Raw genomic sequence first — 14,244 nt, 5'->3', positions numbered from 1 at the left:
ATAAACCGAATTCTTACTCTCACATGACCACATTCTAAGGCTGTCTTCTCTGTTATTCTTTAGGATTCTACTCTACTCAGTTCATACTCTAAATAAACAGAGTGTAGAAACCTCTTGCATGCAAGTTAAATATACATATTTATTCTTTCTAATAGTTGTCAGATAACATGCACTTAACATTTTCTTCAAGTGAATGTTATAATCTGACTGCTCTCTTCTGTCTTTTGTGTTTGGCCTGACAACTAAACAGTCGTCTCTAGGTGAAGTAAGTAGGTAACACAAAAAAAACAAGTTTCGAAACCAACTCTATTTATTTAAGTTATTTAGTTTGTAAAATTGACGTTCATCAGAAAAAAAATATATATATTTATACGATGAATAAAAACATTTTGACTTTGACTTATTTGCCTTTTACAACTCAATATCTTAATCATAATCGAATCGTAACTGAAAAATGGTAGGAACAACTCTATTCCTCGCTTCTCTGTTTCGTAGATGGATCAGGCGGAACCGGATACAATGCGAACAGTTTGTAAAAATAAACTGTGTACTCGATGGTCTATGGTATATAAATACCATACCTAAGCTTAAGCTGTTTAGGAATCAAAATTACAAATCATTCACGCTTTACAAAAAAGTAAAAAGCTTATGAGATTATCCCAGCATCTCCACCATGTCGCGAATGCATAATAGCATTGCGATTAAAATCGTAGGGTTCACATAACTACAAATGTAAATAAAGTATTTAGTAGGCATATAATTATTTTCTTACCTTCCAATGAACATGTCTGGCTCTTTCTGCTTCGCATACCTATATCAAATCTTACATACATAAAATCATTTCTTAAGAGCTTCGAATGTAGAACCTTATCTTTCTGGTGGGACCTCTGTGTCCCGGTAATGGCCTCCAAACCACCCCTTTCTGAGCCATTCCTCTGCCACCTAATTCTCAGGTTTCTATAATAACATAATGATAAGAACTCACCGATGTTATCGTCCTTATACGGCTTGTAACTCACCACATCTCCTCCAAGAACCTCTTCTTTTCTTTTCTTTCACCAGTAACAATCACCATTTTTTTCCCTCCTATAACTCCTCTCTATTTATTTTTCTTAAACAGTGTTACCAACCTTACCAACTACTTATCCCTCACGTTTCGTTTCTGCAAACTTATTTTAACTGGAATCGCGTTTCGCGACAGTCACTGTGACCCTTATGATGCCGAACACGGAGAAAGTCGAAACGCCATATCTCACAATGTTTAACTAGGTTTCAGATAGGCTCAGACTACATAATAAATACTTTCGTACAAGTACCTATTTAACCTATTACTTCCATTGACCCAAGGTACACAATAGCATATACCGTAGCATAGAATCCTTATTTTGAGCTCTAATGGTTTTTTGACAGCTTCTGTCAAATAAACTTCAGCATTTCATTCAATTTCATTCATTCATTCGCGTTTCGCGATTCATTCGCTTCGCTTTGTTTGTTGTGTTGTTGTTGATAAAACCGCGATTCATGAAATTTTCCTGTACACTTTGTAAAAGTATTTTCATGTAAAATCAGCAATGAAGTTAATACTTGTGTTGTATTTATCTTCGCTGCTGGGCACAAGTTTCGCGTATGACTGTGCCTACTGCCAGCCGGAACAAGTTCATATAGCTTTCGGAGGTTTGTTTTTATTTTAATTTAATTATTAATGCTAATATTTTGTTTTAATATACGTTATATTGATCTATTATTCACTACCTATTAATCTTCGTAGTTTATCCTAATATTATAATAGGAACTCGAAATGTAGGAACTTGCCAACAAACCAACTACTTTACTGTATACTGATTAAATATCTAAGTAATAGGTATTTTCTTTGTATCCAAGATTTTATTTTACAACCTATGATTGAAGTATAATATATATCCGATCTTTGGACACCAATAATAACATTGCATTAAGCATTTTTAAGTACTTAAGATACACTTTTTCCCCCATAGTATCAGCCTAAAATAATAGCATAAGTAAAATAAAAATTTATAGATATCTACCTAGTAACTGTCATTGGTCTAAACCTATAAACAGTGTGGGCTTATTTAACATGATAACCCTTGCTGGTATTATTTGTCTGGAAACATGATAACATTGCCCTGATTAAATTACGACAAAGTGTGCTGTTAAATATTATTTACTCGCACACTTACAGTAGCTTTAATAAATTGGTATATAACTCATAAAGGTCATAGTTCAATTGCAGTTCTTTCTACTTAGTAGATACTTGTTTACCATCCCTTATGGAGTTCAGTGTATTATAAACGATTATTATAAACGATAGGTATGTATAGGTAAACTTTGGTCGTCATAGTAGGTGAAAGATTGAGATTGAGTTGAAGAATGCTTAACCAATAGAGCTTGTGTGTATACTTGTATTGATCCAATATTCATGATCTCATCTATCTTTTACCTGTTACTCTTAGGATCAATGTCTACTGTGGATATATACCTAGTTACTGATATGTTTTGCAGACTTAACATAAATATCTAGGCTTCTTGCTGGGCTGCTGACTCTTTACTGTTTCACTACTCTAACCCCTCTAGAACAAAAGCAGTTTATGTAATTTTTAATTTAATATTAAATGATTATTTTTTAAATAAATTTCAGAAAAGACCAATGACATAGTAGTAACTTGGAGCACATTCAATGACACCAAAGAGACGAGAGTCCAGTACGGCAAGAATGTAATGGACACAGAGGCTCAAGGATACAGCACTCTGTTTGTAGATGGAGGACCACACAAGCACAGCCAGTACATCCACCGGGTGACACTGCGTGACCTGGAGTTTGATACTGAATATGGTAAGTCTATAGCTCAATATTTAATTTTAACACTGGTACAAAGTTAATATGGTAGCTGGAAAATGAGTTTTAACTATTAACTAATGATGGGAAGATATAAATCATAGAAAAAAATACTTTGAATATGACTAGAAATTCTTACTACTTTTAAATATGTTAAGAACCTAGTCACCATAATTACCATGAAAACTATTTACATTGTTAAAGTTTAAAACAATTTTTACAGTTATAAGTTAAGCTATTCATATTTTTATGACTATGTGTATGCGGTTACCTACCTATTTTATCTACATACGAATCAGTTTGATAAGGTACAAAAGTGTATCCAGCTAACTCTAACTGCCAGTTTCAATAACTCTATCTACAATGATATGATGATGATGATGATGATGACCTGTCAACATCATAAGAAAGTAACTACCAGTCATCGGTAGATAGAGTTATTTGAAAGTGGCAGTTAATCTACATTAGTGGCGGGGTCTCCACTAACAAAGCTACCCCCTCTCCCCACAGTATACCACGCTGGCTCAGTCTACGGCTGGTCAGAGCAGTTTAACTTCAAGACCCCCCCAGCGGGGGAAAACTGGGTGGTGCGAGCCGCTATATACGGAGACATGGGGAATAAGAATGCTCATGTGAGTGTCCAAATACCTCTTTATAAATTTTAACCACTGTTTGCGATCCTGTGCCTCTTGTGGCCATTTAGGCATAAACTTATTGAAGTCTGGGGTTTTCGCAACGCCGACGTCCTTCGTTGGGCACCTATGAATAGAAATGCATGAAAAAAACCTCCCCGAGTGACGTAACTTACAATTCTATACCTAATACAACGTCCGTAGTACCCTGTTCAGCGGTTGAGACTAATCTGACTGGCCAATCCTCTCACGCTAATCAGTGTACGGCTGATCATCATATAATTCCCGAAGGGAAAGTGATAGGTGACTCATAAAGGGAGTCACCCACTTTTACATTTTCGCTCACGTGATACGAGAAGAAATTGCATTTTGGCAATAAGCCCGCCATTGTGTACTTACTTACTTTTTCCATGTTCGTATTGTTTCTGTGTTCGTTTTTGTATACAATAAAGTGTGTATAACTAACACACCTCCCTCAACCCGCCAGTCACTGTCCTACCTCCAAGACGAAGCGCAACGGCACAAGTTCGACCTCATCCTTCACGTGGGCGACTTCGCCTACGACATGGACACAGATGACGCCGCAGTAGGCGACCAGTTCATGCGCCAGATACAACCGCTAGCCGCCGCCGTGCCCTACATGACCTGCGTCGGCAACCACGAGGAGAAGTAGTGAGTGCTGTTGTCTGTCTGTCTGTCTGTCTGTCTGTCTGTCCTACGACTGTCTGTCTGTCTGAGAGTCCATGGAACCTGGGAGTATTGAAAGAAAGAAAATGGATTTCAAGAAAACAGGTCGCAACGAATACCTACAAATATACAATTAATACACATTATGATAGGCCCGTAATCGTCCACAGCTTGACATAGACCTCTCCCAACGAGCGCCACTATACTCAGTCCAATAGCCGAAAGAGCGTCCCACAAAATGTTTCCCTGTTTGTAGTCTCTACTAGAGAACTCGTCCATTATACGTATTTAAGGCTACCAAAAACTATACTAAAAGTGACCGTTTATATTATTTTTCTGTGTGTTTGTTTCAGCAATTTCAGTAACTACAAGAACCGCTTCTCTATGCCTGGTCCTCAGCAGAGCATGTTCTACAGTTTCGATATCGGCCCGATACATTTTGTATCCATTTCTACAGAGTACTACTACTTTATTAACTACGGGATACATATGCTCATGAACCAATACGATTGGCTGGTTGACGACTTGACAAAAGCAACTCAAAGGGAGAACAGGTAAGGTTAAGATTTGTTTGTGTTTCATCAGCCCGTGATGTTCAAATGTTTGATAGCCCTTTCTTTCCTAAGGAGCTCCACAACACTTTGTGCTCGGCTTTTCTCATACAGCCACTACCGACTACTTGTCTAAAATCGACAGTATAGTGGGCTGGAGGTCGTTCCATGCTACGCTTGGCTGTTCGTGGTCTCCACTCGAGAATTCGTTTAACCGGTCATCGGTCCACTTACTTTTATTTATCGCTTGACACCATTTCATATATTTATCGTCAATGTTCAGCGAATGACCGTACGAATATGTTTAATAATATGGTCATATTGTTCTAACTGAAACTGGCCTAAAAAATAATTTATAATAATAGCAGAATGTTTTGTCCATCCTTTTCTGAATATTCAGTTATAAATTATAGTTATCCTAACTATCTTAATCCTAACCAATATTATAAATGCGAAAGTATGTAACTGTGTCTGTTATGTTAATGTTAATAGTTATTTTTAATCCATCTCTTCATATTTAACAGTACATAATATACTTCCTACTATATCGATCTATAACCATTGCGTGCCAAAAGATCTAAAATGGCGGCCGAACTTTCACAGGGAGAAACGGCCCTGGATTATCATATACGGACATAGGCCCATGTACTGTGCTAACGACGAAGCCGAATGCAGGAATCAACGCATCCCCGTCCGTACCGGGGTCCCTTTCATTGGCTTCGGTATGTATATAACAAATATATAATATATAACGTTGTATACAAACGGTTTTCAGGGAGAAGAGGCCATGGATAGTGTTGTACGGTCACAGACCGATGTATTGCAGCAACTCAAACGATGTGGATTGTAGCGTGGAGTACACAAGGGTGGGATTGCCGTTTTTGGGAATGTACAGTGAGTGAAATCGAAATTTTGCTTTGAGTTGATCCCTTAGTGTTGGTGGTAGATGATAGATTGCGTTGTACGCTTGTTTTGTACAGTTTCTGGTTTTTGTTTAGTGTTTTTGATTAATCTTTTGTGATACCATTAAAATAATATGTTTAGTGGCCTGTATAATATGTGTGTATGCTTTGGCACGTTATTCAGAATCATATTGATTTTAAATGTCAGGGATCAACCATTCGGACACGTATATTCACTTCACTGCAATAGTCACTAATAAATAACACCTGTAAAACTTATGCATATCTACAATAAATTATTGAGTGTTGAGTCATACCTACTGTAGCACGTCATAATATCCATGATATATTTAATTCCCGCTAACTAATAAAAAAAAACATAATAAAAAAGGTAATGCCTCATTTGATTTTGACTGCTTACATAGTTCTCTCCTACTAAATAAGCCACCCAAAAAATCTGTACAAAAAACGCCAGCACCTAAACCTAAACACACATTTTACACTCTACTCCAGGTCTGGAGCCTCTCCTCAAGCAGTTCGGAGTAGACCTCGTGATCTGGGCGCACGAACACAGCTACGAACGGACCTGGCCTCTCTACGACAATAAGGTGTACAACGGGTCGCTGGAGCAACCCTATGTGAACCCTGGGTGAGTCTGTCATACTGGAAGTGGGCTGTTTTTGCATGAAGGAAGTTTAAACTAAGGCCGTGGTCTGCAACATCATTCACTATGGAATTACACTCTCAAAATCGAATGGCGTTTTAAACGCAATTAACAGACAAAAAAATAATTAATCCGTACCATTTTCAATGCAGGCCGTTCCATTACATGCCTACGTGTAGGTAGGAGTGTTTTAAGGGCTACGAATAGCATACGCAAAAGAGGTATATCATGAGTCCGTCCGTCATTATCATATTATTTTTTACCTTATGCTGAAATAAAACTATACCTACTGTGGGGCATGCTGGTCGCATGACTAACATTTAAGTATTTAACGAGTGGTTTCAACTGTGTGATTGTTCTCAAAATTTACAAGGTAAATACCTACTTAATTATTTTATTAAAATACAGATTGTTATTTGCCTTAATTTGCTTTACTCTCAAATGCATGCACTTTGCTGAAGTTAATTGTAATTTGATGATAGTATTTTAGCACATTTAAGATCATGCTAAACCGTAAATTATGTATAAATTACAATACTGTAAAACATTTCATTTAAATGTATTATACATACCTATTCCTAGCATACCTATATTTAGTAACAAACACTAATGTTGTAATTATAATTTTAGGGCTCCCGTCCACGTAGTGACTGGCTCAGCGGGCTGTCAAGAAAATACTTCTAAATTTAACCGTAAGTATTTGTATAAGTAGTAATATGTAAGTACCTAATTATTAGCATGAACATAGGGTGGATTTTTTAAAGGAATATAAGTTGTACAGTAATATGCTGATACGTAGGTAATAAATAAAAATAATACAAAAATATTTTTTTACATGTTTTAATATAATTTCCAGCTCATCCGCCGGCGTGGTCTGCATTCCGTTCTTCCGACTACGGATTCACGAGGTTCTATGCGTTCAACAAGACGCACATCTACCTAGAACAGGTATGTGAATGTTGTTTATTTATCAGTACTTGTATCGCATATTGTGCCTAATGATAGACTAAGGGTGCTTTTCCACCAGAGATGTGCTATGCTACGATGCTATGGATGCGTTTGATATCCACCAATCATATTATTGGTGCACATAGCTTAGCACTGGTGGAAACGGATTCAACTAAGATATGTTTTTTGTATGGAATGATGCGTGCTATGGATGTGTGCTATGGATGCGTGCTATGGATATGTGCTATGGACCATCGCGAGTGGTGTAGCTATGGCGCCGCCGCCCCCGTCGTTTCCCTACTATCGATACATAGCATAGCTCGAGATGCGCATCTTTCTCGCACAGCTACTTTGCGGCGGCGCATCTTCGTAGCGCATCTTCCTCGCACAGCTACCTAGCGTAGTATTGGTGGAAACGGTCACATATTTTCGTAGCGTAGATATCCAGTGGCGGATTAAGAGCATCGGGGGCCCTAAGCACAAAGCCTGTGTAGGCCCCTAATTTAGAACAATTTGTTCCTTGACAAAGAGTAAAAAACAGTTCAATAAACGTCCTATAACTTTTATATAAAAAAGGATGTAAAACATTTTTTAAAAAATTGCTTGCCTTAAAGGCATACGACACGCGCAAGTACCACCACAGTTACAACTGCGCAGCTACGCCGAGCTATCACACGGCACAGTTAAGTACGCGCAAAACGTCCCTCCAGCTATAATCCCCCAAAATTGAAACTCTATATAATTAAGAGAATTCGACATCATTATTTAACAGCTTTTGTCAAGCTTAAAATTATAATAAATAGGAGCGATTATTTCACGACTATTTTTGAGACATAATTCAAACTGATAGTCATAGTAGTTTCAAAGATATTCGCTATTTTCAAAACCTCCAGCTATAATCCTCCACCAGGGCTGCAGCAAAGTACATAAATATCTGCTATCTTTTGACGACTATTTCTGAAATGTGGCATGTCATTAGGACTATTTCCCGACTATTTTTTGAGACCTTAACCAAGTCGATAGGCCTTACCGTTTGTTCTAGAGAGACTGGACATAAAGTAATATACGTATATATGATACGACTATTTTTTTGGCAAACACGACTATTTACGACTATTTTTTGACATCATCAAAAATAGTTTCTATTGAGTTTCAATTTTGGAGGATCATAGCTGGAGAGGGACGTCGCGCTAGCCTCATTTTTGACAAAATCGTCAGCGTGGAAACTGGAAACAATGTTTCCCAATGAGGAATTATTTCTTCTACTGGTATATTTTCAATGTTTGCAAACAACTAGGATTTTTTCACTAGAAAAAAGTCTAGTTGCCTGCTATTCCTAAAAATCAAACCGTACACGATCGAAGTAGACAAAAAAAATTTAAAAAAAATCATTCACATGTTAAACTCGTGACTCAAGGATTTAAGAGAAGACTCTAATGAATGGCAAAATTATAAAAAAATCAAACATGTCGAAAAATGCACAAGCCGCGCTTCGGGGTTGGCGCGGTATACTGTTTTACCACCCATTCGCACAGTATTCCATGTTTAAGCCGGCCTGCGCAGGCAAAACTGTGGTGATACTTACGCATGTGGTAGGCCCTTTACCAACCACACGCACGGTATTCCGTGTTTAAGCCGGCCTGCGCAGGCAAAACTGTGGTGATACTTACGCGTGTGGTAGGCCCTTTAATCAGAGAAAACTCATTACATCGAACATATTGTGGATGAATAAAATGTAGGCATAAAATTAAACGGAGAGGATGGGGGCCCCTTGAGGCCCGGGGCCCCAAGCACGTGCTTGTCGTGCTTATAGGTTAATCCGCCACTGTAGATATCACATCTTCGCAGCATAGCTGCATAGCACATCTCTGGTGGAAAAGCACCCTTAAGAGGAATGCATTCATGCTAAAAGTATTTTCTTTCTCGGTCACAAAAACTAGAACTGGACTACCATAAAATTTGTCATGGTGAAATTAGTGAATTAATTATCCAGTCCACATCAAGTTAAATAAGGTAGTTGTCAGACTTGTAAGTCGCTGACTATGCAGGGTGCGCCGGACGTATAATAAAGCCGACCGTCCACTGCCGGCTAAACTAAGTTAGTTCGCATATTTGGGCCAGTTTTTCTTACATGCATATTTTGCGGTGGACGCATATGTATTAAAAACTAGCTCAGCTATGAGAACTAACTTAGTTTAGCCGGCAGTGTACGATCAATGTTGATACAACAGTCCAGTAGGTTCTTTTCGTATTTCTCTAATTTAAAAGAATTAACATTAATGTTTATTTTTGTATTTTCAGGTGTCGGTGGATCAGCACGGCGACGTTATTGATTCGTTCTGGCTACAGAAATCTTTGCACGAACCTTACAATATTTAGATTTTATATTTTCAGTGTTCATAAAACATTAAGTATAACACGTACTTGAATATTATTTATCACGTGCCTCATTGATTTATGTAAAAAAATGCATTTTGAAATAATTTTGTAAGTGAAATAGCATTTATAGGTATTTTATGAGACTTAAAAAAATGTATGATAATAAACTAATTCCAAAGATTTTTGTATTGAAAAATATATTAAATAAGTGTTTTACTACTGCATACCTACAATTAAGATATTCGGAATTTATGTGCTATGCTATGTTTTGCAATTTATAATGCTTTACCAGCAGTAAAGATAAACATGGTAAGGAATTTTCAGATTAATTGATAATACAGTGGATTCATTCGTCAATAGGATAGCAAAATTGGTCGACTAACGTGCAGATGAGTTAAGACATAAAAGTACAATTTGTATATTTCGGACGCATTCATGTTAGCTATGTTTCTACTCTTACTTATGTTACATTTCCCTATTGTTTCTTTATCTGCACCGGTCGTAAATTCGGAGTTCAACTGTTGTCCTAATCATGAGGCGACTTTATCGCTATCCCAAATCCTGTAATTAACTTTCCATTCGAAATGACATATTATGAAATAAAGTTTTGTGCTTTCGGCTGCCTGATTCTTTTCAAAATTGAAGGTAAATTCCAAATAATTTTATGAAAATACAGAATGTAATTTATGTGCATTACACACTCAGCGAATGCATCTATTATTTATTAAAACACCATAAATACTTTTAAACCTAACACCATAGATTGGTTCCTTGGACGTAAGTCGTAATCACAAAGCAAATACATAGTAGAGCTGTTGTAAGCAACGTAGCCGTGACGTAGCCAAGTTCGACCTGTCGTCACACGTTCTGTAGTTCAGTTACTCCACGCTTGGGGTGCTGACATCAGTGCGTGACAGGTCCCGAGCTTGAGCGGTACAGTTGAGTCTTGAAATGATTTTATTTTACGTGTTTCTCGATCAAAATGAAGTTGTTGCATTGTTGGATGTAAGAGCTACAGTGATGATAGAAGATTTGTGGACGAAAGCAAAGTATATTTTCACGCGTAGTAATATTTTAAATTATATTTTATTTTACTTCTAGAACATTCTAAATTGCTGGAAGCGCCATCTAGTGTCAAATAGAAACACTAGTCAGGGATGTACTCAGGCCGGATGTCGCCATGTTTACTATGAATTAAATATTTAGTTTTTTTAGATTTCCTGACACTGCATTGAAGCAGCAATGAATTAAACTAATCCACAGGCTGAGTCCAACAAAATACAGCAAAGTATGTTCTCCACATTTTAATGCGGAGGACATACCTACTAAACACGAAAATAAGGTTTGAAAAAAATAAGAGAAGGCGCTTACCCTAACATTCCATCACAAGAAAAGCTAAATTAAATTAATTACTAAAACCATCGATGTTGAATAAAGGCGGAAGGAATCTCGCTAACTAAACACTGAGGCACAACAATGGCGGCGACCTGGGAGTGTGTGGGTGCGTCGTGATTATGATTATCAGCCATACATGAGGATTGGCTCCATTCACTAAATGCACATATCCAAGAACAGACACCTTTATTTTATCATATCACACACCTCTCCAAAGAAATTATAGAGAAATATATAAATATTAGATTCAGCCATATTGCTACTTCCAAACACAACAGTCACAAAGCGACAGCATTTTAATAAGACTGTTCTTTTTACAGGTGATTAATATTATACCTGATTTTAATCACCTGAATATCCGAAATGAAAACGATTCCGTGTTTGGAGGGCACGTTGAGCTGTCGATCCCGCCATCTGGTGTTTTGGTCCGTACTCACATACGGTATTACTCGATCGAGCTAAACTGTCGAGTATAATATAACCCATGGCATGGACTTTCGTCCACCCATTCAGCTTTGATTTATCGAGTGGGGCGCGTCGTTTAGTATTCACATACACATATTTCGAGCGGCTTCGAGAAGGTTCGACGAAAATTACTTTCATTTAATTCCATCGGGCCGGCTCGGCGCGAGCCTTCGAGCTGTTTTTTGAGCTGAGTTTTGCGGTCCATACGTAGATTTTTACTCGACTTCGAGTAAAACTATTGAGTAATAACGATAGTGAGTACTGTCCATTGAATTAACAATAAGTGTTAATATATAAATAATAAAAAAGTTAACTGTTAAATAGGTAACTATTTAATAAACAAAACATTTAAAAAAAAAATTCATGTTTCCCTTTTCTCATACTGTATTTAATTCTGACCATTTAGCGCCCCATTTTATATTATGCCTTAGTCCGTCCCTGTCTACCATTTCGCAATGACAAATAAATTTGAAATACATTGCGTCATTTATTCTTCTTTGGCCTTCAGATATCATATGAGCTACGCAATGTTTAACCACAGAGGCTACTTTTTCTACTTGAACTTAGATGGCGTTAACCTGAGCTTTACATAAAAGTTCATCTACTTGAACTAAGATGGAGTTCGCGTCCCGCACCCCCGCGCACCTCAGCCTTCAACCCCGATTAGTGGTTTCATCTCATCCTATATAGAAAACGAAATATGGCAGCTCTACTTTGTATTTGCTTTGTGGTCGTAATATTTTAAGTAAACAATAAGTGTAACATTATGAACTAATGTTTTCATTATAATTTTAGGGCTCCTGTCCACATAGTGACCGGCTCAGCGGGCTGTCAAGAAAATACTGATCCATTTGTCGGTAAGTAATGTATCTCCTTTAATATTATTATCAATACTACCCCGGTAGTTTGCAACAAAAAAAAATCTGCACCAACATCGTCATAGAACAAAAAAAAAGTTATTGTAAGTAGATTACAGTAATAGAGTTTTACATCATGTGCCCAGGCATACTAAAATGAGAGATTTACAAGACTCCCGTTTTTTTTGTGAAATTGATACATAAATAATAGTACTTTTACATACCTATATTCAAAAAAACACACACACACAATTATTTTTATTTGCAGCCGCCCCGCCCGAGTGGTCCGCGTTCCGTTCCACCGACTACGGATACACGCGGTTCCACGCGCTCAACCAGACACACATTTATATGGAACAGGTAGGTACTATACTACACTTACTTACCATTTAAACTTCACACACTTTTTAGTGCGAGTCGAGTGTTATTAGACGTACATTGCTGAGTATGTATGGCAGATTCAAAAGTTTTGCAAATACTATACAACAAGCCCAGTAATGCACGTCTACTTAATACACGCACTGAAAAGTGTGTGAATCGGTGCTTACGCTTAGTTTACAATTTATGATTAATTATTTTCACTAAGCACTATTTAATCCCCGTATTCATAGAACTTAGAAAAGTTTTTTTAAGTACCTATGTTCATAAACTTTTCTAAGTTCTTGCCTTCATAGATCGACGAGAAGGCTCGACTCCTCGTATCAGACAGAAAGTAAAAATTGAGTACCACGATAAAGCGATTGTACAGTCAGCAATAAGGATATGTATGTGTGTGTACCCAACCAACTTGTTACAATTACAATACTTTTGTGTACTAATATTTTTTGTTTGTTTCAGGTCTCCGTAGATAAGAAAGGCGAAGTGATTGACTCCTTCTGGCTACATAAATCTTTGCACGAACCCTACAACATGTAGATATATTATGATACCCAACTTAGGAAATATTTTTTTAATGACAATTTGTAATACCTATGATCTATGTTCTCGAATCTAAAATGTATGGTATATTTTACTACACTACTTTCATAGACATCATAATATTCATTATGTAAGGAATTTGTACTTTTATATCTTGCTTTATCTCGATGGGTAGGCAGTATGTAAAGTAAAGTAATAAAAATGTGATATTTACGTGATTCCAAAGAATTTTGTACAAATATGTAACTTATGTGATTGTAATTATCATTAAAATATATTAATATGATCTATTCTTTTTTATTTCTCGATACCTAACCATGGCCCAATTTCCCTGGAATCATTTAAGTTTGTATTATAAATATCATACTTAAGTTGGTTTCAAAAGTAGCAACTAGTAGACGATGAATTTCTGGAAATAGGTCTCTTCTAACGGACATCAGAACTTCACCATCAGACAAAATGGCCTTACTCATACATTTGGGAGGTTTGATATCTCTTTTTGGGCTAAATATTACGAATAAGGAAAGGAGTAGCGTAGCCTAAAGAACGCACCTTCGACGCTATAGATTTTTTGATTGATTTTATTTTATTTTTATGGAGAGTGTACTATGGTATGGATTAAAAAACTGCAATAATTTCAGGGCACCGGTCCACATCGTCACCGGGTCTGCCGGCTGCCAGGAGGGAAGAGATAGGTTCAGAAGTAAGTACATATCACATAGGTATATTTAGTTTTACCTCGCTCGGTGCCCTATGACCTACCTACACCCAACAATCCTCTATCTCCAAAGAATGAATGACATTGTGTAGTGCGACTGATTATGCGACTTGCAGTGCGGGGCATGTATGACAATTAAGAATTTTATGATAGATCATCAACTTATACAAAAGCCCAGCAATGTATGGCGTCTACTAAACGCCTACTAATCACTCGTGCTAAACAATGTGGGAACATCTCACAAGGAAACTAATAGTAGGTATTCTGTCTGTTT

General features: G+C 37.1%; 1 protein-coding gene across 1 annotated transcript; it reads left to right on the top strand.

Annotated features, from left to right (window-relative positions):
• Window positions 1-1,460: 1,460 nt before the first annotated feature.
• Window positions 1,461-13,538, top strand: LOC105392320 (acid phosphatase type 7). Its single transcript, XM_048627410.1, has 10 exons — window positions 1,461-1,674; window positions 2,657-2,851; window positions 3,365-3,486; window positions 3,974-4,158; window positions 4,527-4,727; window positions 5,500-5,618; window positions 6,140-6,275; window positions 12,273-12,334; window positions 12,603-12,694; window positions 13,172-13,538. The coding sequence occupies exons 1-10, from the start codon at window positions 1,572-1,574 to the stop codon at window positions 13,247-13,249; spliced, it is 1,293 nt and encodes a 430-aa protein (XP_048483367.1). The 5' UTR covers window positions 1,461-1,571; the 3' UTR covers window positions 13,250-13,538.
• The last annotated feature ends 706 nt before the right edge of the window (window positions 13,539-14,244 follow it).

Source organism: Plutella xylostella, chromosome 18, assembly GCF_932276165.1.
Source record: "Plutella xylostella chromosome 18, ilPluXylo3.1, whole genome shotgun sequence".
NCBI lineage: Eukaryota > Metazoa > Arthropoda > Insecta > Lepidoptera > Plutellidae > Plutella > Plutella xylostella.
This window is presented reverse-complemented; position numbering and strand designations above follow the sequence as displayed.

Bases quoted from the DNA above. Each gene is read 5' to 3' on its own strand.
- LOC105392320 (XM_048627410.1), top strand. From the start codon at position 1,572: ATGAAGTTAATACTTGTGTTGTATTTATCTTCGCTGCTGGGCACAAGT. The intron at 3,487-3,973 runs GTGAGTGTCCAA...TCAACCCGCCAG, and splicing joins TGGGGAATAAGAATGCTCAT to TCACTGTCCTACCTCCAAGA. The intron at 12,335-12,602 runs GTAAGTAATGTA...TTTTATTTGCAG, and splicing joins AAATACTGATCCATTTGTCG to CCGCCCCGCCCGAGTGGTCC.